Source organism: Dasypus novemcinctus, chromosome 14 (genome assembly GCF_030445035.2).
Source record: "Dasypus novemcinctus isolate mDasNov1 chromosome 14, mDasNov1.1.hap2, whole genome shotgun sequence".
Lineage (NCBI taxonomy): Eukaryota > Metazoa > Chordata > Mammalia > Cingulata > Dasypodidae > Dasypus > Dasypus novemcinctus.
The window spans coordinates 57,186,263-57,213,677 of record NC_080686.1 but is presented as its reverse complement, the minus strand read 5'-3'; the positions used below and the strand labels follow the sequence as shown (position 1 = coordinate 57,213,677).

Here is a 27,415-nt window from a genome sequence, read left to right as displayed (position 1 = left end):
TCCTTGCATCGGTCTGGTTTTTCTTTTACTAAAGATAGGAACATTTGTTTAATCTTTATTATGTAAAGACCATTACTAAGCAATGATTAACAACATCTTTATATTAATCTTAAACACCATCTCCTGTGCAAAGTCTGAATCAGATGTGATCAATTCCTTTTTTGCATACACATAACACCTTTATTGCCATTATGTCCTGGCATGTAATTTGGCCATCTTTCATCCCCATCCTCTTTGAAAACACATTATAGATTAATATTGTGAAAACTGACTTTTAAAAATTGTTGATATAAGTAATTTTAGCAAAGCTGTCCTTTCAAACTCCGTGAATACATTTTGCCCTATTACCACTTCTGATAAGGAACTGTCTTACTTTTCCACTGACTTCAACAAGTATACAACCCAACAAACTCCAAATAGAGACTATATAATCATCCTAAATGGAGATACATTATAAAAACATGTTTTTTTAATTGAACATATGTACTTCTTAGAACAATTTGTAAAATATAGTATTTCCTTGAGTTAAATCTCCTCTAGGAGTTTTTTCTTTCTTCAACTGTTTTCCTGTTACACATAAATTGTTATGGAGATAAGTCATCATTTTGGTGGGAAACACCCCCCCACAACATTATGCTTTTTTGGTTTTAAGATATTTCCAATTTTTAAGTGTGATTACACTACACTAATTACTAAGTAAGTACTCACTAAGACAATACACTAAGTACTTTTCTTCTAGGAAGTTTTGGGAACAAAGTGGCTATATGAAACAATACTCATACATCACCAAAGCAGTATCAAAAGTGGTTTATTATCAAGATTTTCCCAGACAAAGCCTCTGTTTGGTAAACTTAGGTTGCCAACTTTGTACCAATCTTCCTCCTCCCTGAGCATCTGTGAAGCCAAAATTGAATTGAATTGAATTATATTAGGGTTGCCAGATAAAATACAGAACATATGTCCTATGCAATATTTAGGACATACTTTTACTAAAAGTTATTTCTTGTTTAATCTGAAATACACATTTAATGTTTTGTTAATTTTCACTAAATCTGACCACCCTATTTATATGGATTGAGTTTGCCCCATTAGAAGCCACCTTGTGTTAGAAGTTCTTAGGCCTTCTCAGCATATGTAAATAACTTTTAAAATTCTTTATTTTGATAGAGGAAAGGCAGATAGCAGGTGGATTGAGTACCTCTGTTCAACTAGTTCAGAAAAAAAAAATCTGTTTTTCCTAAAGTCCTATAAGAAGTTGTTCTCCACCCTCCAAAAGGTTTACACTAGACCTGGATCAGCCTAGTACATTTCTGGCATTGCCACTGAACTGCTTCTCAATCAACCAGTGCTATAGATCATTTATCTGGCGTATCCAGCAATGCCATGTTAAGTACTAATCACACCTCCAAATTGGAGGTATTTTAAAACCAAAGAGCACGATGTTGGAGTTAAAATGTTTCCACAAAAATTTTGACGTTTCACCATGACAATTTATATGTAACAGGGAAACTACCATGACATTTTTCTATTTTAAAAAAATTTAAAAAAATAAAATACATTATGACATGATTTAAAAATAAATACTTTTTAAAAATCCTGTTATAATCCTAGATAAGCAATCTGAAAAGCCAGTAAGCACTTTTGTCCAGTAGATGGCAGAAGCTTCCCCAAATCATCGTGTTTAGGTACATTTCATACCTGTGACTCATTGAATTTGTGCTTCAGTATAAAAATCATACCATTAATAACTAGAGTGATAATAATGTTTTTTAAAATGAGAAAATGGTGCTTAAAAAATAATTGTTGCTAAATAGTTTTAGATTAAAATCTTTAAAAGACAATGTTTTAGTACCACATCAGTTTTCACCTGCAGGAATGAATTTGTATTTATTCAACAAATATACATTTGTTCAACAAATATTTTTTGGGGGGTGGGGGCGGTGGGGTTGAATGGGACCTCATATTTTTTGAATGTAATTTTTAAAAATAAATTTTAAAAAAACTACATAATAAAAATGTGGGAAAAATGAAAAAAAAAACAAAAAAACAAAAACAAAAAAAAATAATATTTTTTAATATATCCCAAGTACTGGCTAGTCACTAAGAATACAGTGGGGAACAAAATACACATAATTACTGCCCTGATGGAGTTCACAGTATGGGGAATTGATTACAGGGAGATCTTAACAAGTCTAGTGTATCAGGAAAGGCCTTCCTCAGAAAGTTAAGATTTCTGAGTAGGGGTTGGTCAGTGAAGAGAGAGGTAGCAACAACAATAAGTGTTCCAGGAAGAGGAACCAAAGACTAAAGCACAGTGCTCCTGCAATAACTTGGAAAAAGTACAGCAGCCTGAAGAGTAAGGGGAGGGTACCTTGCAAAAAAGGCTTAGGTAGGCAGGAATCAGCCCATACAATATTCAGATCTTACATGTTAATATGGATTTTATCCTACAGCCAATTGGAAACTATCTGAAGGTTTTAAGAACATGTGATTTGGGGAGCAGATGTGGTTCAAGTGATAAAATGCCAGCTTCCCACATACAAAGTTCCAGGTTCAATCCCTGGCCCCAGTACCTAAAAAAAAAGAGGTTTGTTTTTAAAAGATTGTTCTTATTATTTTGGGAGGTAGGGGAATTGAAACTGGGACCTCATACATGGGAAGCAGGTGCTCAACCCCTGAGCTACACTGGCTCCTAAAAAACTGCCCTTAAAGAAATCATTCTGGCAATAGAAGGGAGCAAAATTGGATGCAAAGAGTCCAATGAGGCAAAAAACAGGTGAAATACTGGTTCTAGGATGGAAAGGGAAAGGAAGTTAAGAATGACGTCCTTAACTTTAACAACCAGTGGTATATCGTGTTGGTTACTGAAGTAAAGCTAACCCAGCAGCAGGCTTTTGGAGAAAAGATAAGTTCTATTTTAAGCATGTTGAGTTTGAAATGCTGGGAGATGTCCAAATAAAAATGTCCATTACATTGTTGGGTAAAGGAATCTGTAGCTCCAAATAGAATTGTGGAAGTAAATGAATGAGTTTACCCAGAGAGAATAGATAGATGAAGAGTGCTGAGGATGGAACCATAGGAACACCAATCAGGTAGTGAAGGATGAATCAAAAAGGATGCTGAGAACTAGAACAAGCTGAGTATTTTGTATTAAGTTTTTAAGGCATATTTGTAACTTTTTTTTTTAAAGATTTATTTATTTCTCTCCCCTTCTCCCCCTCCCCAAGCCCGATTGTCTGTTCTCTGTGTCTATTTGCTGTGTCTTCTTCTTTGTCCGCTTTTGTTGTTGTCAGTGGCATGGGAATCTGTGTTTCTTTTTGTTGCGTATTCTAGTTGTGTCAGCTCTCCGTGTGGGCGGCACGATTCTTAGGCAGGCTGCACTTTCTTTCGCGCTGGGCAGCTCTCCTTATGGGGCGCACTCCTTGCGTGTGGGCCTCCCCTATGCGGGGGACACCCCTGCATAGCACAGCACTCCTTGCGTGCATCAGCACTGCACATGGGCCAGCTCCACACGGGTCAAGGAAGCCCGGGGTTTGAACCACAGACCTCCCATGTGGTAGACGGACACCCTAACCACTGGGCCAAGTCCACTTCCCTATTTGTAACTTTACTATCATACAGGGTTCAGTTATAAAATAAAATCTCAAATTCAAGTGTGTAACTAGTACATTTATTACCTATATATCAACATTCACTTTTAGAACACCAACAATAAAGCAGCTGCTGAATTAATGGCAAGCTGGCTATAAAATAAAAAGACAGATCAGAGAAATACCATGAAACCCTACTTTGTGACATTGTAAACAATGAGATATATTTGTGCAAAGCTAGCAAAAGAGCTAGAACAGATAAAGGAGCAACTATGAGAGGAGAAAGCACATCAACAGTCTCCAAGTCTTACTTTATCTTCCAGATCCTTTCTTTCTTTCTTTGCAACTTTGAGCAGGTTTTACTTAACCAAGTTTCAATTTCCTAGTCAATAAAGTAATAACACTAGTACCTACCATAATGGGTTGTTTGTAAAAATTCATTTACACATCACAGTGCTTCTTATTGTGGCACATACTTAACTCTCAGCGGTAATTTTGTCGTAGCTTGTACTATACTCTCTCAAGGTAATGAATACCAGCTTCGATTTTGGCCCCAAATATTCCTCCAGCTCCCATGTAAAGTTAACTGTGATGAACTATAGAAACACTTCAAGGACATTTGCTCTTTAACTTAGTTCCAAGCTATGGGCAGGTCAAGTAGCTTGTTTCTAAGTCATTTTCCCCAAGGATCTTAGGGACCTAAGGAACCTAAGGATCTAGGATCTTCACCTCCAACCTCTCACTTACCACAAAGGCAGCAAATATTCAAGAAAAACAATTTTCTCCCTATGGCACCCACTCAGTGCTCTCTTACATCTGTTTCATCCTGATGGCCTTCAGATCCTCAAAACTAAGATCAGCTAGTCTAGTCCTCATGTACAAGAGAAACAATGGTTTACAGTGTACAATTGTAGAGATTCAACTCAAACAGAAGAGATCCAGAAAGAATATTTCTGCCAATTCAGTCCATTTAGTATCCTTTTACACCTTACATCTGAAATTAAGAGCACCACTTTCTACAGTGGTCCTATTGCATCCTCAGGTGCTCCATTTTAAACTTAACCCAAAGAATGCTTCAAATTAGTATGAGTGTGTCCATTAGAATGGCTACTATTGAAAAAAAAAAAAAAGTGGTGGAAGGGGTGTGGAGAATTAAGAATATTCATACATTGTTGATGGGAATGGAAAATGGTGGAGCCAGTGTGAAAAAATTATACGGCAATTCCTCAAAATTAAGTACAGTATTACCATATGACCCAGCAATCCCACTTCTAGGTATATACCCACAAGAATTGAAACCAAAGACTTGAACAGACATTTGAATACCGATGTTCATAGTAGCATTATTCATAACTGCCAAAAGGTGGAAGCAACCCAAGTGTCCATCAACAGATGAGTGTTAAACAAAATATGCTATATACATACAATGGAATATTAATCAGCTGTAAAAAGCAGTGACTTTCTGATGCATGCTACAAGAACCTCGAAAGTTTCACGTTGAGTGAAATAAGGCAGACCCAAAAGGACAAATATCACATGATCTTATAAGAAATAAGCAGTTATGCACACTCATAAAAGTCAGAAACTAGAATATAGTTTACCAGGCGCCAAATGGGGAAGTGGGAGAAAGGAGTGGGGCATTGTTTCATAGTTAAGGAATTTGTTTGGGGGTGAAAGAAAAGTTATGGCAATAGATGGGGATGGAGGTGCAATTTTATATATGTAATTAATACCCCTCAATTTTATATTCAAAAAGGGAAAAAGGAAATTTTAGGTAGTACATGTTACCATACACATAACACCCCCACATAGAACTGTAAAACTCAGTGAATAAACCTTAATGTAAACAATGCACTAAAGTTATTAGCATTATATTATTTCATAAATTTTAAAAAAAGATTTATTTCTCTCCTCTTCCCCCCCAACCTGGCTGTCTGTTTTCTGTGTCTATTTGCTGCGTCTTTTTCTTTGTCGGCTTCTGTTGTCAGCGGCACAGGGATCTGTTTCTTTTTGTTGCGTCATCTTGTTGTGTCAGCTCTCCGTGTGTGCGGCACCATTCCTGGGCAGGCTGCACTTTCTTTCGCTCTGAGCAGCTCTTCTTACAGGGGGCACTCCTTGTGCATGGGGCTCCCTTACGCGGGGACACCCCTGCGTGGCAGGACACTCCTTGCATGCATCAGCACTGCGCATGGGCCAGCTCCACACGGGTCAAGGAAGCCCAGGGTTTGAACCGCGGACCTCCCATGTGGTAGATGGATGCCCTAACCACTGGGCCAAGTCCGCCGTCCTATTTCATAAATTTTAAGACAGCTACCACTCTAATGAAATGTTACTAGGGATAACGGTATATGACAAGAAGGTATATGGGAACCCTATATTTTTTGCATGTTTCTATAAACCTATAATTGCTGTAATAAAAAAAAATTAAGGAAACAAAAAATTCAAGTGTGGTAAGTGGGAAGGTGTACAGATACAAGATTGGGCTAGCCAATCTAGGTAGAGTACATAGGGAAGTGGATGTGGCTCAAGTAATTGGGCTCTCTCCTACCGCAAGAAAAGTCCATGGTTTGGTTCCTTGCTGCCTCCTAAAGACAGGGAGCTAGCGTGATGGGCAGGTGTGGCAAGCTGACACAAGATGGTGCAACAAGAGACACAAGAGGAAAAACATAATGAAAGACCCAAGAAAGCAGTGAACGGAGGTGGCTTAAGCGATTACACACCTCTCTCCCACATCAGAGGTCCCAGGTTTGGTTCCTGATGCTTCCTAAAAAAACAAAGACAAAGAACAGACACAAGTGCAAACAATGAGGGAATGGGGAGAAGTAAAAAATTTTTTAAAGAGAATACATAGGTGTTTGTTATATTTCTCTTGACTTTTGTATGCTAAAAAAAAATTCCCCTCAAATCACTTGGAAAAGCATGGAAAGAGAAATTGCATCATCAACTAAAAACCCAAGAGATGAATCTGTAATATATTTTGTGTATTTCAGACCTCTTTACTCTCATTCTCCCTTCCCCATCACCCTCAGTCATTTCTGGATCCTTCTTACTGCTTGTTTCTTTTCTGTTATTATGAGAGCAGCTACACAAACCAGGTTGTCCTACCCCAAGGGAGATAACAGGAAAACCCTTAGCCAAGGCAACTTTGTTACTCCTCAAGGCAGGGAATAGACTAGGCAACATTACATGCCTACTCCTCCCCACACCCCTCCAAAAAAAGACATCAAAGCAAGGAGGAACTTGGGTCAGAACTGCAGCTTGCCTAGACAAGTCCACAGCCTCCTTTGCATTGTCATGTGAAAAAGACTCAAAGCTTAAATATAATGAAACCATATGACTTCATTTTTAAAAAGTTATATTTGCAAGGACTGGTACTGAAAAACTTTCTCAGTGAACTAAACTTTATTCAATAAATATTTAACAAGGACATATTTAGGGAACAGAGATGTTCAAGACATTGAGGAAAATACAGATCTATTTCCTGCCCTTAGATTACAATCTAACTTCAGAATCAATACACTTGAGCTCTAAAACAAGAGTTTGTCTGTCATGCAAGTGATTGAGACAATATGTAGAGCTTCAAAATGGTTCAGGCAAGATTTAACCTGGGTTATAAAGAAGACAGAATTTGAATTAGAATTAGAGAACATTAGAGAACTCAGCATCAGCTGAGAGTAATAGGAACAAATGGAGTATGTGGAATTTAGAAGCACAAAAATTCTAGGTTTTATTAATTTTAAGTGGCTTTGATAGGTCTTTAAATTGTTAAGCAATTAGAGCTCCAATAATAAGATGCAAGGACCAAATATCAATATCTGTGGTTACTTTAACTGTTAAGAATTCAAAATAAAAGTTTCAGTGGTTTATGCTATAAGAGTAGGATCTTGAGTGTACTTTACCTTTGGCAGCTTTTTACTAAGGCTTACAGGCTCAGGGAAAAATACACTACTTTAGGAAAAAATGGCTTATCCACACCCTTCCCCCATTACAACAATTCTCCTAATAAAAAATAAGAACAAAGACATAGAGATTAAACAGGCAAGTTTTATTATCAAATGTAACAATTCTACAAAAACAATAGTATTGTAGAGAGTATTACTGTCTATTTTAAAGGCTTTCAAAGCTTTGGGCAGACAGCATCTTATGGAGTCAAGAATTTTTTAAATTTTTCTGATCTTAAGTGCCAGTTATCACCAATTTCCACACAAAAATTTTTTTCTACTACAGTTAAAGGGCCATTACTGGCAGATGAAGAGGGAAATATTTGGCTTTCTATTCAAGGTAAGGTGTTAACGAAAATAATGCAAAGTAAATAAAAATAGCAGCCACATAAATCTTCATGGTACTGCATCCAAGCAAAGGACAATAGAGTAACTTAAAGAAATACATGCATTTAGTTAATCAATTCCTATTTTCCGTTTTGGAGTTACATGAGGCAGCAGTACTTAGCTAGTGTCTAATATTGCACTTTTGTAGCAGACACACAGCTAAACCCATAGTGCTAAACACTGACAGCATCAGTACCTGCTCAGTGTTTACCTCTCAGTCTAGCATGCTGACTACATAGTCCTATGGTTTTAAAAGTATTAGTTGACAGTTAAGGCATTAGAGGAAAAGATTTAAGGCTATCTTAATATATACAAGCATTCACTTCAGTTCAGTTAGTATATTGCTTTCTAGAATACAATGTTCAAATATTCTCGTTTCTGTGACATTAAAAACTATGGAAATTTCTCTTAAAGTCCAAACCATCAATAATGAAAACAGTACAATATAAAATAATACATATGACATTACAGTTACAGTTCAAACTAGAAATTACTAACTATATGTAGCTGCTTCATTTTTGGTTTTGCATTTTGGCCCCTATTTCATTCTTATTTACAACTGGTACCTGCTGAAAAAGAGTTTCAATTATTTAACTATAAATGCTTTGTGGAGTGTGCACCATTTCTTCTAATTTATCCTAAGGTGTTCTAAAAATAATTTTAATTGATTTATAACTATAAGACATCATGATGGCCAAGAGACTGGGAGTACTGAAGTTTTATTTCCTTCTTTTTCTTAAGTTTGTGATTTAAGTATTCCAAGACCTTATTCTTTAATTACTTACTTAGCAAAAGGGCATAATTGTGTAGAAGACAGGGAGAGATGAAGAGTGGGAATACACAAAAATAAAGCTTCCATAATAGAGTTCATGGTGGAGATAGTCAACTCTAGTGGAATATTTTCTTCCCAAGACTTAAATAAGGCACCTATTGTGCCACTTATGGTGCCACTTAAACTAGAAGTAATGAAGACATCTGATTTCAAATTCACATTTTAAATGCCTACTTGCAATCAGCAAGCAAGGAGCCAGGTATGTAAGCTGCATGTTGCTTGCTAGGATTTGGCTTCATTGGCTCAAATTTTTCACTCCACCAAAGGATAAGGCACAGGCCCCCTGTCCAATCATGTTTGCTGTAAATACTGCAGCCTGAGTAAAGACAAACTTCCCCTGAAGTTGCTAGAAGTTTTCTTGTGTCTGATGGTTTCAGGATCATTATGTTTCTTTCAAACACTGGGGAAAAAAAATAAAAGGAAATATTATAGTCTAAATTTTTGGATTTTTAGCAGATACAAACATGATTTAGAATTCATAAAGGTATAAACTCCACCAGTTATTACAAATTTGTATTTCACACAGATAGTTGACATTTACACAGCAAATTGTTAGGGAGTACAGTGCTGGCAAAGGACATTTATATGATAGTATATTATTGTGTATGTAATAATATGTATGTTTTCACATCCCCACTTGACTCAGCTCCTTTGCAGACAGACTATTTTATTCATTGCTTAGTCTGGGTCCTCAAGTTATTACGGCATTCTTCTGATATTAAAGTTTCAAAACCATTATTAAAGTAAAACCATTAATACAAATTTTTAAAAATTAAATTCTAGTATGAGAAATTTCAAGTATTTTATAAAAAAAAAAAAAACCCAAAAAACAAAAACAAAACATTCAAATAAGAAACACTCAGGCATGAAATAATCGTAAACATTTAAGCCCTACCTGCCAGTAACTGGTTCTAAGCACCTTATCTGGATTAGATAATGTTGTCCTCATAACTTCCTATTAGATTATCATGTTATCCCATTTTACAGAAAACTGAGACATTGAGCAAATTAAGCTAATTATTGGCAGGTCCAGAATATGGACTAAGGTAGGTTGGTTCGACTATGCTAAATGAAAAACAGAAATGAAGACAAAAGTGGAAAATGCTCTTTAAGTTTCAGTACTGTTTCAAATGGCCAGTAGTATGTAAGATAAAACTGCTTTATTGATAAATTTCAAAATTGGGATAAATTTAAATCGGGTATTTTAAAAACATTAAAGTGGATTTTATTGATCAGAATTCATTTTGGAAATGTTTACAAAGCAACCAAAATTTAGCATACTAAATGTGCATAAGGAAATCTCTATTAATGAACCATCAACACTACTGGCTGCTTCATACCTATTACTATTCTTTTGGCAATGGCACCCGAACTCAAGTTACTCTTCATTTACCAATCTTAAGTAACCAATTTTACCACTGGGCCAGTGCAGAAACAGAATTTTACAATATTTTCTTGTGGCAATTAACTGTTTACTGTCAAGACAGCGATAACACTTATTTTTGTATGAAATACTTAAGTAGGAATCCCTTCAGAATAGCTTCTACAAAGGGAATAGAAAACTATTATCCTAAAAAGCAAAGACCTGTTGCTTGAGGTTGATTGCTCAGTGAAGAAAGGGGAGGTAAAATACTGCTGAAACTAGGATAAAGCCCAAGGTAAGTAAAGATATCAAGAAAGAAACCTTCAGTCTTAAATCAATTACATTCAAAAGGCACTGAAAGTAGAAGCTTTAAAAAAAGGATGGGGTCATGTCAAAGCAGGCACAAGAACAACCTGAAAGAGCTTCCAACAGCCAAAGCTCAAACTATTTGAGCAATACAATAAATATAGTATTGAATTATAACCCAAAGTATAAAATAAATAAGTCCACAGTGGTATAAATTACTGAATAAGTAAAGAACAAGGGAATAGGGATAATCTTTCTTACAGAATATTTTTAAGTTCCAGAAACTCCACAGAGAAAGCAAAATGATTGTGAAATGAGGCATGGTAGGTAAGGGAGATGCAGACAAGAGGAGAGCTATTTGACTGGTTTTCATGCCCCCTTCTCCAACACCTAGGTTCACATTTATTGAAGCAGGTCCAAAATTACACAAATCATAGAGGAAAGAAACTAAAAGGAAATATTACTCATGGTCATTCCTGGGTGGTGGGATTACCACCCAGTATCTTTGTACTGCTCTACATATTCTGAATTCTTTACAATAAATGCACAACACTTAAATGATTCTTACTTCTCAGTATTATCAAATCAAGGTGATTAAATCAGGGAAGTGGACTCAGCCCAATGGATAGGGCATCCGTCTACCACATAGGAAGTGCGCGTTTCAAAGCCTGGGCCTCCTTGACCTGTGTGGAGCTGGCCCATGCACAGTGCTGATGGGCGCAAGGAGTGCCCTGCCATGCAGGGGTGTCCCCTGCGTAGGGGAGCCCCACGCACAAGGAGTGCGCCCCGTAAGGAGAGCTGCCCAGTGCGAAAGAAAGTGCAGCCTGCCCAGGAATGGCGCCACACACACGGAGAGCTGACACAACAAAAAGAGACACAACAAAAAGAGATTCCGGGTCCAGCTGATAAGGATAGAAGCAGTCACAGAAGAACACACAGCGAATGGACACAGAGAGCAGACAACTGAGGGGGGGAGGGGTGCAGGGTGGCAGGAAGGGGAGAGAGAAATGAAATTTTAAAAAGATGATTAAATCAGATAATTTAGAATATTTCATATAGTGCTTTATGTGAATTTTTAATTCTCAATATAAAGACAAATTAATCTAACTTTACTAAAATACGAAAACGCAGTCATCTGGATTTTAACAAAGTATCTGATAAAAGTTTGTTATTTTATTACGACGGAAATATATAAACATAGAATTAGGGGTGCTGAGTAATGGCTTATTACTCACTGAAGACATTTATAGTATGGTATCAAAGGGTTTTTCGTTTTTGTTTTTTTAAAGATTTCCCCCACCCCCACTCTGCTGTTTTTGCTGTCTGTGTCCATTCACTGTGTGATCTTCCAAATCTATTTCTCTTTTTGTCTTCTCATCTTTCTCCTCTAGGATTCAGAGGGATTTGATCCTGGGGACCTCTGATGTGGAGAGAAGTCCCTGTCAATTGTGCCACCTTGGTTCCTGGTCTCTGCTGCGCTTTACTTTGAGTCTCCCCTTCATCTCTATTTTTTGTTGCGTGACTCACTGGCACAGGCACTGGCTCACCAAGCAAGCATCGGCTCACCACACAGGCATGTTCTTTCCTCTTTTTTCACCAGAAGATCCCAGGTAGTCATTTAAAAACAGATTTGGTGTGCTTTCAAATTCATAGAAGCATTAAGGGGGTTGAAAAATGAACACTTAGAAACACAAAGTATGACCAAAAGAGATGAATAGGCTTGAATAATGTGCTCTCACCACTGTGACCCAGGCTGGAGAACACCCGATTCCCACTGCTCCCTGGCAGTTATCAGACACCTTGAAACCTCACTGAACTGACACAACCTTCACTTCCTATCTAAGGAGACTGTCCAACTCAGAAAAAAAGATTCCACAACTTAAGGATGAGGGGCTAAGACTTCAATCAATTTTTACTTCTCAAAGATGACAGAGTATTGGCAACCCCATTCCCAGTTTAGAATTCATACAGTTGAATTCCACAGGGTCTTCAGTCATAATGGAAACAAAATTTGAAAACGACACACCACCAAACCAACAATCAAAAAAGAAGAAATCAGCCACACCAAATCCCGAAGAGTTCCTTCAACTCCATCTCTTAAGGTGCCTCACATATAATGCCAATAAAGGATAAACAAAAACAAAAGCTATTTTCAAAGAACTGTTATCGAAATAGCTTCTCCTCTAGATTTAGTTTTAGAAGAGAAAAAAGAAATCTAACAAAAGCCTTGCAATCATTTTAGGATAAAATACACTTAAAACTATACACAACTATATATTCTCACATGAAACAAAGCAAATGATTTCCAAATGGAAAATTTTCCCCTTAACTCAGAATAATACAACTCTCATCTTGAAGTATTGACTGGACACTATCTACTTAGGTGACCTCCTAAATTCCAGTCTCCATTCTTTCCAGGATTTCTGACACTGTTATAGCACACTAAAGAAAACGGGAATCTGTCACCTGATTCCTGACACATTTACAGATTCTTGACCTCTATTTATTTGGCCCTCTTATAATTTAACACTCACATTAAATAACCTTACCTTCTTTCCTGAGGGTGGTCTAATTGCTGGGGCCCTTAAATACAAACCCATTCTTTGGGTAGAGTCCTGGCCTGGTCATTTGTGTGTACAAGTCCATCCTCGGTTGCATACTAAAATGCAAGTTAAAACAAACAAGATCAAAAAGACGGACAATATGTCACTATGGATGGTTAGTTTTTCAACTGAATAGATCTAATATTATCACAGGACATTTAGTCCACAGGAAACAAACACTGGTACAAGCCATGTATAAGTAACGGCTAACCCCAAGTCTTAACTTGGCGTGCCTTAATGTCTAAATACTGTGAAAACCCCTTCTAGCAGGGAAGTTAAATCTAACATTCTAAATGTTCTAAACATTCTAAATTCTAATATTTGGATAAAAACAAAACACCATAATATACTTCAAGAGACCAAAGTCTTCAGATCTTGCTACTAGTATAGTATGCATACCTTATGTATGAATGGATATCAAATAAATATTTGAGTACCAACTGTTGCAAGGCATTGTACAATAAGCCCAAAACCTATCTCAAACTCAATGAATGGTTACATATATTGTAGACACATCAAATCGTATATCGATCTGATTCCCTAAGCAGGCAAGTAAGGATCTCAGCTTTAGGAGACTCAAAGAAACAATGACTAAAGTCAGTACATTTTAAGAAGCAAAAACTACTAACACTTAATAAAAACACAAAGTCATCAACAGCAAAGGATAATGAAAGGAGGAAATGAAAAAATTAAAGGACAAAGACATCTGAAAATCTATTTCAGAATAAGAAGGCAGCCATCAAAACAATCATACATGTTTATTTTAGAGGCCAGAATGACAGACATCCTTATTACCAAGTATTTTCATATAGTCTTTCTTCATAAATTCAGTGCTCATTCTACTAATCTCATTTATTAAAATAGGTGTAATTCAGTCAGTTTAACTTTACAACTCTGCAGAGTTGATAGCATCTTACTTTAACCATCAGAATTCTTTTTTTGTAAAGTGTTGCTCTTTCTGGCTTTACATAAAAATGTATGAAAAATACAAAATTGGAGTAGTTTAACTGAAGGAATTTCGCTGAGGGTAGGGGGAACAATACATCCAAAAATTATATTTAAATATATCACTTTTATTAAAGGATAAATTTTAAAAGTAGACATTGCAGCTTTTTAGAATTAGAGACAGTCAAGAGATTTCATTCCCTCAACCAATTATTGCCTGGATGTTTGCTTAGTCATATAAATTGTAGGTAAAGAAACAAAGATATGCACTTAAGACTCAAAAAGAAAAAAAAAAAATCATCCATGGGTTTTATCATCTTGTAACAAAGCCACATCTAAAGAATCTGGAACCCCCTACCAACTGGCTGTTACCTGGATAACTGAGAATGGGAGACAACAAGAAAGCATGGACAGTAGAAAACAAGCTTTTATGTAAGAATGATATGAAATTACATTAAATACTAAAGATTGAGTGCATATATTTCAGCCACCTCATAGTTCGATTTACTTAAGAAAAATACTAGAATAGTCTGATATACTGATTAGGTAAATAAAATTACTCCATAATACTAATTTGTTGATCCAGTGAATGCATTTCAAGTACTTCAGAAATGAAAGCCTTGAGAGGAAATAATCTTAACCTAAATGCTAATAGTTATACCAATAACTCTACTCCAACTTTGAATGACCCTCCAGAAGTTACTAAAAAGATAACTAAAAAGATAAACTGCTATAGATTAAAGTTATTTTATCTCAATTTTGAAGCATGATAACCTTTTAGTGGTAGATACAGAATGAACCCTATAACTTGCTTGTGATAAAATAAATACCCATAAAAACCAGGCATGATACTCATTTTCACAATAGGAGCAATTTGGTTTAATCCCATTACTAATTTATTTGTAAAACCTCTTCATTCAATTCAATGTAAACTTAAAAGTTGTTAGTCAAACTAAGAAGAAAATGAATTGTGCTAACCACTAAAACCTGAAATATTCTTTGGACTATCTAAAATTGCAAGAGTGGGGAAAAAATAAAATACAAATATCAATATGTTTCCTCCTTGAAATTAAACAACCATTTCATTAGTTTTCAGAAAAATTCTCTACTTCTCTCATGTCTAATGAATCAGGCATGAATCATGCAAAGAAACTTTTTTACTCCTTCAAGGACTTCTGACTGTTAGGGAAGAGCCAAGCACCTACTGATTCTGAAAAGAAATCTTACTTCTGGTAAGAATGTGTCAAGCCAGGTAATAACAAAAGATAACTTTTGTCTACCTTCATTCAGGTTTTCACTATCAACCAGAGATTTTCTTCATTTGTTAGAAAACATTCTTTATATGTTACAAGTACTTCATAATTGTTTTAGTTATGGTAATTTTGTAGGTTTCAAGCACATAGCATCACCACTGAGATAATCTTAGAGTACAATCTGTGACTCATGGATCCAAGCCTGTAAACCCATTCTAATAGCGAAACTGTCTCTATAGATACAACCATTACAATGTTATACTGCAAATGCAAAGGCTATTTTAGGATTTGACTATTATGCTTATTACAGCTTCTCTGTCTTAAACACTCAAGCAGAGTTCAAAACCAAGAAAGAGAGCAATCTTTTTTTATGTAATAAAATATTGCAAGTTACTTATTTTGAGATGTTGCAGAAAGAGGGAATTCAGGATCTAGGTAATTATATGATTTGAGGAAGGTAGGTGCCGCTCAGATGAGATAGCAATGAAGAAATTTTGCTCAGTATTAAAGAACTCTTACCAAGAAACATCTTACTCTTTAGCTTATGAGAAAAAACAGCTGATGGGCACAGCATTGGTAGGAAAAACCTGCCAAGAAGAAATAAGTGCTTCACTGGATACCTTAAGAGTTAATTTTAACGTGCTAGTCCCTTGAAGACTCATTGAGTTTCCTAAATGTTAGGAAACAAAAAGTCCATGTGTAAGTACTTTTTCTTCAAAGATTTGACAACAACTTTGACAAAAACTCCTTAGCCAATCCTCTTCTAGATGAAAAGACCCATACTGTAGTGGATCCTAAAGAATTTTCCCAAAGTAGCTCCGTTTTCGAAAAAGCACCAGCAGATTAAGTTGAAAGAATTAGAACAGCAAGGAAGAGCCTTCACCTTGTAAGGTGATGAGTTTGAAATTAGCACTCACGTAACTAGTCTCCCTTGGTTTCGACTCCTGTTCTTTGGCCTCCATAAGCAAATCCAACAGCATACGTACACACTACTTTCAGAGAACCTGTTCTTTCTGGCCACATTCTTTAGGCAAATCAATTTAAGTAACAAGGGCACTGAGGATTTTTCTTCTTCAAGCTACTGACCTGGTAACCTTGGAAGAAGTTAAGAATTTCCTTAACTCCAGTATTGTAGGCCAGGCCCTGCATTCTGACCACCGTGCCAGGTTGTGGAGGGACACCGCTAAGATTAGCAGCTGTAGGGAAGTAGCCAAGACTATTAGGCGAACCTGGGGGGCTAAAGGGAGAGAAAGCACAGTGAACCAATAGAAATAGACAACGTTGAATATTTACTCTAAAAACATTAGTTTCTCAAAGTGATCTTTCACATACTCTTCCCAGATCTCGTTGCTATCTTTCCCCAAACAGGTAAGAACACCATAGCGATTCTGTCTTATGTTTTCACAAAAGCCAAAAGCTGAAAGGTAGGGGTTAATGCAGAGTTAAATATAGGGCCTTCCTTAGAGATCTAGTTATGGCTGAGGTTAGTAAAGGGAGAAGAGAATCAAGCCGTCTCAACCACAAAGCACCACTTCCAATGCCTAGCACATTGATAATTAATTGGCTATCAGGAATACTAAAGCATAAAACAGAATGAATATAAAGGACTAATAAACCATAGCCACAAAGACCCAAAGTTTGCCCAGTGGTTACTCCCAAAGGAAAACTTTCTACCATATATGTAAGTCAATGTATAGCACAACAATAAAGCCACTTTGCAGCAAAGGCAAAGTATTAGAGTAGACCAGAAGAGTCATTTTTCCCAACCTGACTAAAAGATGGGGGAGGGTTGGAAGGGATGCATAACAAAATAAATTGATCACCATAACATGAAGGAAAAATTGGTAAGTGGGCCCTCCTCGTGTATCTGCAAAGTCAATATCTAAGGAGAACTAACTAGTCTTTATATGGCTACTCCGTTTTACCCATGTTCCCCCACCCCCCAGATGTGTTTTCTACCACAATTGGTGGCCGGACACTCATAATTAGAGAACAGAAAAAGGGTATTTGCATGGGGGGAATTTTTGTAAACCAAGTCACTAGCCTAAGGTCAGTATATATCCAAAGCTTTAAACTATATATCCTTATTCATCTTTCTAAGTAGATAATTGTACCATTTCTAAGAAAAGTAAACAAATACTAAAAGAGACTAAAAAAACTGAGATTATTCTACATAATTCTAACTGATGGGTTAATAGAAAAGGTACCAGATATGCCACTAATTAGTACAGTAATTTTGAGCAAGTCACTTAAATTCTTTGAACTTCAATTTCTTCACTTGTTAAATGGGGATAACAGCACCTCCTTAATTTGATTTACAGAATTGTTGTTCAAATTAAAAGATTTAACATATCATATTATTCCATAAACCATAAAATATCTTATTTTTCATTTCCATAACCATCATCTGATTTCACCATTTCTAAAATCTGGAGGCTTAAAAACTTGGCAAAAAGCTGATAAACTTTTAAGTCAAACAGTGGTCCTCAACTTGGTTTGCATATTAAAACCACTTGGAACTATTTCCCAACTCTCTACACCCAGAGCCTACCCCACAAATTCAAAACTAAAATTCAAGAGAGCAGAACCCTGATATTAGTATATCAATATATTTTAAAAGTCTCCAAGTGAGTCCAATGAGAGCCAAGATTGAAAACCATAGTTTATTGACTCACAGTAATGTACAACTTTGGGAACAAAAGTAATATACAACTTTGGGAACTTCAGGTCTGAGTAGAATTTAGCCATCAGCTAGCCATAACTCATCATTTTTACAGAGGTAAGAACAAAAAGTTGACCCATAATGGGAAATGATTAATTTCCCAAAAGTCACACAGCTAAAAAGCTCTTGGCCAAACCAGAAGAACCACCCAGATTTCCCAACCTCTAGTTCAATGCCTTTTCTTTTACAACTACCATTCATTTAGAGACCATATTTACCTATGTCATGTGCCTGAAACTGAGCTTAATAGTCAAAGACCATCAAGGATCGCCTCCTTACATACTTCCTTACAAGCTACTAGAATTTCCACACTGGCTATGAAAATAGGAACTTTTTTTTTTTTTTAAAGGCTGTACTGGGGATTGAACCCAGGACCTCGTACATGGGAAGCAGGTACTCAACCACTTGAGCTACATCCACTTGCCAGAACCTTTTTATTAATATTCATAAACACCCCTATTTTTGCAAAGTAACTGGAGAAACACTTTCAACACATGGTAGCATTGAGCGTAACTTATATGGGAATACAAAGGACCAAAATACCCAAAATGCTCTTGAAAAAGAAGACTGGGTATGGCAGGGTGGCCATAAATTCAAAACTACATAGCTACAGTAATCAAGACAGTGTAGTACTAGCACAGGGAAATGCATATAAATCAATGGAATTAAACTGAGAGTCCACAAATAAACTCTTCTATTTCTGATCAAATGATTTTCAACAAAAGTGCCAAAACAATTCACTGGGGAAAGAATAATCTTTTTAAGAAATGGATATGCACAAGCAAAAGGAAGAATTTAGATTCCTACATCATACCATACATAAAATATAACAAAAACTGGATCATATACCTAAATAAGAGCTAATATTACAAAATTCTTAGAAAAAAAAATCCAATTTTAAGATGTATAAAGAAGTTAAATGAGCCTTTCTTCAAAGATATACAACAGCCTAGTAAGTACAAAAAAAGATGTCCAAAGTCATTATTCCAAGGAAATACAAATCAAAACCATGACAATACACAAATCTGTACCTAATAGAATGGATCAAATAGAAAAGACAGAAAATGACAACAGTTGGAAGGTGTGTGGAGAAATTGGTACTCTCATACATTGCTGGTGGGAATGTTAAAATGGTGATGCCACTTTGGAAAACAGCTTGGCCATTTTTCATGAGTTAAACAGAGTTACCATGTGACTCAGTAATTCCACACCTAGCTACATACCCAAGAAAATGGAAAACAAGGTCCAGACAAAAATTTGCATGCAAATGTTCACAACAGAATTATTTGTAATGGCCAAAAAACTATAAACAACACCATATGTCCATCAACTGATAGTTCAACTAAATGTATTATAGCTCCATACTGAAATATTGTCATAAAAAAGAATGATATAATGATAAATGTTATACAACATGAACTCAGAAACATTATGCTAAGTGAAAGAAGTCAGTCATAAAAGACGATACATGACATGAGTCCATATATCTGGAATGTCCAGAATAGGCAATATCGTAGAAGCAGAAAAGTGATTGGTGGTTTTGCCTAGGGATGGAATAGTGCAGTGAAGCAGAAAGAAGGGATGTGAATTATTTCCCTATGGTCACACAACCAGATAGCTCCTGGCCAAAACATCAAGTGATGGTTCAACTAAATGTATTATTCTATTTAGCAGGGGCACAGGGAGTTGAAAAACATAAAATGCAACATCATACGTGTCATGAGAGTTCCAGAAATAGAAGGGAAGGAAAAAGATGCAGAAAGAGTATATGAAGAAATAATGGCTGAAAACTTCCCAACTCTCATGAAAGAAATGAGCTTACATGTCCAAGAAGCATACCACACTCCAATCAGAAGGAATCCGAATACACCTACTCCAAGACACATTACTAATCAGAACGTCAAATGTCAAAGACAAACAAAAAATTCTGAGAACAGTAAGGGAAAAGCAAACCCTCACATACAAGGAATGCCCAGTAAGACTAAGGGCAAATTTCTCATCAGAAACCATGGAGGGGAGAAGACAGTGGTATAATACAATTAGGATACTGAAAGAGAAAAATCGCCAGATGAGAATTCTTCATGCAGCAAAACTGTCCTTCAAATATGAAGGTGAGTATACAATATTCACAAACAAACAGAAATTAAGAGAGTTTGTAAAAAAGAATCCAACTTTGCAGGAATTATTAAAGGAAGCCTTAAAACATGAAAGACAGGAGAGAGAGTCTGGAGGAGAGTACAGAAGAAAGAATAGCACAAAGGATAACCAAAAGAATAAAAAGATAGACAAAAATAATATAGGGGGAAGCAGACTTGGTCCAATGGATAGGGCATCTGCCTACCACATGGGAGGTCCGCGGTTTAAACCCTGGGCCTCCTTGACCCGTGTGGAGCTGGCCCACATGCAGCGCTGATGCACGCAAGGAGTGCTGTGCCACGCAGGGGTGTCCCCGGCGTAGGGGAGCCCACGCACAAGGAGTGCGCCCCATAAGGAAAGTCGCCCAGCACGAAAGAAACTGCAGCCTGCTTAAGAATGGCACCGAACACACGGAGAACTGACGCAGCAAGATGATGCAACAAAAAGAAACACAGATTCCCGTGCCGCTCACAACAACAGAAGCGGACAAAGAAGAACACCCAGCAAATGGACACAGAGAACAGATAACTAGGGCAGGGCTGGGGAGGGGGCGAAGGAGAGTGAAATAAATAAAATAAATCTTTAAAATAATAATAATAATATAGGACACATAGGAAAACCAAAGAGTAAAATGGTGGAAGTAAATAATACATACTGTTGATTGTGAATTGATTAAACTTCCCAATCAAAAGATACAGACTGACAGAATGGATAAGAAATATGAGAAATCCATATGCTGCTTACAAGACCTCACCTTAGACCCAGAGATACCAATGGACTTAACCAGAGATACAAATGGTTAAAAGTAAAAGGCTGAAAAAAGATATTACACACAAATATCTCTAAAAGAGCAGGGTTAGCTATACTAATATCAGACAAAACAGACTTAGAATGCAAAAAAGTTATAAGAGGTACAGAAGGATATTACATAACAAAATGGACAATCTACCAGGAAGATATAATAGATGGAAATATCTATGCATCTAACTAGGGTGCCCCAAAATACATGAGGCAAACTCTGGCATAACTGAAGGGAGAAATAGACATCTCTAAAATAGTACTGGAGACTTCTTCAACACCCCACTCACATCATTAGATAAAACAATTAGACAGAAGATCAACAAGGACACACACAACTTGAACAATATGATAAACGAGTTAGACCTAATAGATATATACAGAATGTTCTACCCAAACTCAACAGGTTAAACATTCTTCTCAAGTGCCAATGGGTCTTTCTTCAGGATAGACCACAATTTAGTCATAATGCAGCACTCAATATGTAAAAAAAAAAAAAAAAAAAGACTGAAATTATATACAACACCTTCTCAGATCATAATGGAATGAAACTGGAAATCAATAAAAGATAGGAAAGAGGTAAATTCACAAATGTGTGGAGGCTAAACAATACACTCCTAAATAATCAGTGGATCAAAGAAGAAATTACAAGTGAAATCAGTAAATATACTGAGACAAATGTAAAGAAGAACAAAAGTCATCAAAACTTAAAAGGAGGAAGTGGATGTGGCTTAAGTGTTTGGGCTTCTGTCTACCATATAGGAGGTCCACAGTTCGATTCACAGGGCATCCTGGTGAAGGCAAGCTGGCCTGAGTGGAGAGCTGACCTGCCCAGAAGTGCTGGTACAGCAAGATGATACAACAAAAAGAGAGACAGAGGAGAGACAATTAGAGAAGCAGCAGACCAGGGAGCTGGGGTGGTACAAGAGATTGAGCACCTCTCTCCTACTCTGGAACATCCCAGGATCAGCTCCCGGTGCAACCTAAAGAGAAGACAAGCACACACAGAAGAACACAGAGTGAATGGACACAGAAAGCAGATGTTTAATGCAAAACAACAAGGGATGGGGGGAATAAATAAATCTTAAAAACAAAACAAAACTGATGGAATACAGTCAAGGCATTCTTGAGATGTAAATTTATAGCCATAAACTCCTATATTAAAAGAGAGATGCTAAAACCAAAGATCTAACAGAACTGGAGAAACTAGAAAAAGAACAGTAAACCAATTCCCAAGTAGGCAAAAGGAAAGAAATCATAAAGATTAGATGGGAAATGGATGTGGCTCAAGCAGTTGGGTGCCTGCCTACCACACGGGAGGTCCCAGGTTCAGTTCCCAGTGCGTCCTAAAGAAGATGAGCAAGACAGCAAGTGGGTGCAAAGGGCTGATGCAACAAGCAGGGAGCAGAGGTGGCTCAAGCAATTGGGCACCTCCCTCCCACATGGGAGATCCAGGTTTGGTCCCCATTGCCTCCTAAAAAGAGGAGCGGACAAAGAAAGCACACAACAGACAGATAGTAGATAGTAAGCACAATCAATGGGGGGCTAAGGGGGGAATAAATATTTAAAACAAGATTACAGCAGAAATAAATGAAATTTGGAACAAAACAGAGAAAAATCAAGAAAACGAAAAGTTGGTTCTTGAGAAGATTGATAAAATGACAACCCCCTGGCTAGGCTAACCAAGAAAGAAAGAGAGAAGATGAAAATAAATAAAATCAGGAATGAAAGGGGGTATGTGATGACTGACTTCACAGAAATAAAAAGCATCAGAAGAGGATATTATGAGAAATTGTATGCCAAAAAAAGATAACCTAGAAGAAATAGACAAATTCCTAGAAAGGCAGAAGCTATGCAGATGCTACGAGAAATACGAGAACTTAATAAATCAATCACGTTTAAAGAGATTGAATCCGTCATCAAAAAAAAAAAAACACTACCAACAAAGAAAAATCCAAGACCAGGTGGCTTCACAGGTGAATTCTACCAACCATTTCGAAAAGGATTAACACCAATCTAGTTTAAACTCTTCCAAAAAGTTGAAGAGGAGGGAAAATTACCCAACACATTTATAAAGCCAGCATCACCCTAATAATAAAGCCAAATAAAGATACTTCAAGAAAAGAAAACTACAGATAAATCTCTCTAATGAACCTAGATGCAAACATTCTCAATGAAATACTTGCAAATAGAACCCAACAGCATATCAAAAAACTTATACACATCACGACCTACTGGGATTTATCCTGGTTTGCAAGGCTGGGTCAACATAAGAAAATTAATCCATGTAATCCACTACATTAACAAATTGAAGGAATAAAAAAATGTGATCATCTCAATTGCTGCAGAAAAGGTATTCAACAAAATCCAGCATCTTTTCTTGATAAAAACACTTCAAAAGATAAAAAGAGGGGGAAAAAAAGATAAAAAGAGGGAAAATTCCTCAATATGATAAAAAGCACATACGAAAAACCCACAGCTAACATTGTATGCAATGGGGAAAGGTTGAAAGCTTTCCCTCTAAGACTGGGAACAAGAAAAGGATGCCCACGAATACCACTGTTAGACAACATTGTGCTAGAAGTTCTACCTAGAGCAATTAGACAAGAAAAATAAATAAGAAGCATTGAAAAAGAAAAAGAGGAAGTAAAACTCTATTTGCAGAAGGCATGATCCTATATTTAGAAAATTCTGAAGTGTCTACAACAAAGTTACTTGAGCTAGTAAATGAGTTTAGCAAAGTGGCACAATACAAAATCAACACGCATAAAATCAGTAACGTTTATGTACACTAATATTGAACAATCTTAGGAGGAAATCAGGGCAAAAAATACATTAACAATAGCAACAAAAAAGATTCAAATACCCAGGAAATCGATTTAACCAAAGAAGTATAAGACCTATATGCAGAAAACTATTAATACAAAACAATGCTAAACGAAATTAATGAAGACCTAAACAAATGGAAAGATATTCCATGTTCTTGGATTACAAGATTAAATATCTTGAAGATGTCAATCCTATCCAAACTGATTTATAGATTCAATGCAATACCAATCAAAATTCTAACAGCCTACTTTACAGAAATAGAAAAGGCACTTATCAAATTCATTTGGAAGGGAAAGTGCACCTGAATAGACAAAAGTATTCTGAAAATGTAGACTAATGACTATACTTGTGAGCCTATGCACCTGAAATAAGAACAAGGCCTAGAGTTTGCAGGGTGCCTAAGAGTTACCTCATGAGAGCCTCCGTGTTGCTCAAATGTGGCCAGTCTTGAAGCCAAACTCAGCATATAAATGTATTGCCTTCCCCCAGTGTGGGACATTACTCCCGGGGATGAGCCTCCCTGGCACTGAGGGATTACTACCAAGTACCAGCTGATGATGTAACTAGAAAATGACCTTGAATAAAAGGGTCAGCTCGGACCAGCAGAATATCTCAGTCTACATATAATACCTAGGAGTTAAAAATGCTTTTTGACCTGAATCAAAGGGGAAATGGAAAGGACAAATGAGTTTATATGGCTATGAGTCTCCAAAAAGAGCTGGGAGGTTATCAGAGGGGTCGCCCTTATGCACACCTCAGCAGAGTCCCAGAGACAGATAAAGTAGATACAACCCCAGGTGTTGGTTCTTCTGAGGGCTACAGAGACCCACAGGTTCTATGGACATGGCAGGTGGAGTTCACTGCCATGTCAGTTGGCCCTTCTTTGGAGTTTGTGTTTCTGTGTGATGGAGCTGGACTTAGATGTGATCTTTTTTCACAAGCCTCTCCTGTTACTTTTACCATAACTGTAGCTGGTGCTGGCGTTTTATATATACCCAGGGGACCTGAATCTCTGGACTGACCATATGATAGCCAGGCCCTAAGCCTCAACAGACTTCAGCTCCTACACTCTGGTTTATTGGACTTACCCCACTCAGCTAACATGGAGGTGAAGGTCAACCACCACACCACGGAGCCAAGAGTGCCTACAACTGAAAGCAGGAGGATTGTATCCAGCATACATGTGGAATCTAAGCCCCCTCTTGACATAGATGTGGAGTGGACACAACCATTCTAAGGTCCACAGGATGGAGGAATAGAATATGGATTAGAGTGGACTTACTGATGATCTATTCATTAACTATTGTGATTAGTAATCGAAGAAAATGTGGCATTGGTGTGGAGAAATGTGGCCATGGTGGCTGCTGGGGGTGGGGAATGGGAGGAAGAGATGAGATGTGGAAGCGTTTTCGGGACTTGGAGTTGTCCTGGGTGATGCTGCAGGGACAGTTACCGGACAATGTATGTCCTCCCATGGCCCACTGGGTGGAACATGGGAGAGTGTGGGCTATGATGTGGACCATTGACCGCGATGTGCAGCAGTGCTCAGAGACGTATTCACCAAATGCAAGGAATGTCTCATGATGATGGAGGAGATTGTTGCTATGGGGGAGGAGTGGGGCGAGGGGGTTGGGGGGTATATGGGGACCTCATCTTTTTGAATGTCATATTAAAAAAAAAAAAGACAAAAAAATTGAAAAAAAATAAAAATAAAAATGTAGAGCAACATAGGAGTAATTTCACTGCCTGACCTTGAAACATTACAAAGCTACAGTGGTCAAAACAGCATGGTACTGGCATAAAGACAGATACATCCATCAGTGGAATAGAACTGAGTGTCTTGAAATAAACCCTCACCTCTATGGCCAACTTCATTTTGACAACCCTACCAAGATAAAACAGTCTCTTAAACAGATGGTGCTAGGAGAATTAGATATCTATAAGCAAAAGACTGAAAGAGGACCCCTAGCTCACTCCCTGTACAGGAACCAACTCAAGGGAAGTGGGTGTGGCTCAACAGATAGAGTGTCCACCTACCATAAAGGAGGTCCAAGGATTTGATACCCAGGGCCTCCTGGCTTGTGTGGTGAGCTGGCCCACGCGCAGTGCTGCTGCGTGCAAGGAGTGCTGGCCTGCACGGGGAAGCCCCTGCGTAAGGGTACCACCTGCACAAGGAGAGCCACCCCGCACAAAACTGCAGCCTGCCCAGGAGTCATGCCACGCACATGGAGAGCTGATGCAGCAAGATGATGCAACAAAAAGAGACACAGGTCCCCAGCGCCACATGATGAGAATATAAGCAGACAGAGAAGAACACACAGCGAATGGACACAGAGAACAGACAATGGAGGGGGGGGCGGCTAAATAAATCTTAAAAAAGAAAAACAACTCAGAATGGATCAAAGGCCTAAATAAAAAAGCCACGACCATAAAACTACTAGAAAATGTAGGAAAACATCTTAAAGACCCTGTGGTAGGCAGTGGATTCTTGGACCTCACACCCAATGCACAAAAATAGATAAACAGGACCTCCTCAGAATTAAACACTTTTGCATTTCATAGGACTTTGTCAAAAGGGTAAAAAGGCAGACTTGATGGGGGAAAATATTTAGAAATCACGTCCTAAAAGGGTTTAGTATTCATGATACATAAAGAGATGTTACAATTCAAAAAAAAAAAAAACAAAAAACAACCTGATTAAAAAATGGGGAAAAGACTTGAATAGACACTTTGTCCAAAGAAATACAATGGTAAAAAAACATGAAAAAAAAGTTCATCGCTAATGATTAGGAAAAGGCAAATCAAAACTACAATACCACTACTGGGTATATACCAGAAGAACTGAGAGTAGTGACACAACAGACATCTGCACACCAATGTTTACAGTGGCGTTCACATATTGCCAAAATTTGGAAACAAGCCAGGTGTCCATCAACTGATGAATGGATAAACTGTGGTGTAAACACATAATGGAATATTATGCAGCTTTAAGAAGAAATGAGGGAAACGGACTTGGCCCAGTGGTTAAGGCGCCCGTCTACCACATGGGAGGTCCGCGGTTCAAACCCCGGGCCTCCTTGACCCCTGTGCAGCTGGCCCATGTGCAGTGCTGATGCGTGCAAGGAGTGCCGTGCCACACAGAGGTGTCCCCCGCATAGGGGAGCCCCACGTGCAAGGAGTGCGCCCTGTAAGGAGAGCCGCTCAGCGCGAAAGAAACTGCAGCCCGTCTAAGAGTGGTACTGCCCATGCAGAGAGCTGACACAACAAGATGACTCAACAAAAAGAAACACAGCTTCCCGGTGCCGCTGACAACAGAAATGGACAAAGAAGATGCAGCAAATGGACACAGAGAACAGACAACCGGGGCGGAGTGTGGGGTGGGGAGAAGGGGAGAGAAATAAATAAATAAATAAATCTTTAAAAAAAAAGAAGAAGAAATGAAGTCGTAAAGCATATCACAACATGAATGAACGTGGACAATATGTTGAGTAAAGCAAGTCAGACACAAAAGGACAAAATACTGTGTGACTGAGCTATTATGAACTAAATATACTGTATAACATATTGTATGACTCCATTTATATAAAATGCAAATATAAATCAATTTATAAAGATGAAATTAGTTGTTATGTAGGGCTGGGGAAAGCATGCTAAGGTGTGTGGAGTTTTTCTTTTTGAAGTAATGAAGTGCTTCCAAAATTTTTTTGGTG

The 27,415-nt window shown here is 37.5% G+C and overlaps 1 protein-coding gene across 5 annotated transcripts in view; it reads right to left on the bottom strand.

Annotated features, from left to right (window-relative positions):
• Nucleotides 1–8,635: 8,635 nt before the first annotated feature.
• ESRP1 (epithelial splicing regulatory protein 1) overlaps nucleotides 8,636–27,415 on the bottom strand; it is a 55,224-nt gene continuing 36,444 nt past the window's right edge. The window contains exons 14-16 of one of the 5 annotated variants that reach the window (XM_004474707.5): nucleotides 16,307–16,457; nucleotides 12,969–13,078; nucleotides 8,636–9,150 (exon numbers count right to left, since the gene is read on the bottom strand). In XM_004474707.5, coding sequence (XP_004474764.1) covers nucleotides 13,004–13,078; nucleotides 16,307–16,457 — 226 coding nt within the window. In that variant the 3' untranslated portion in view covers nucleotides 8,636–9,150; nucleotides 12,969–13,003. The remainder of the gene's footprint in view (nucleotides 9,151–12,968; nucleotides 13,079–16,306; nucleotides 16,458–27,415) is intronic. The other 4 variants (XM_004474703.5, XM_004474704.5, XM_004474705.5 and 1 more) reach the window with 4 other exon arrangements.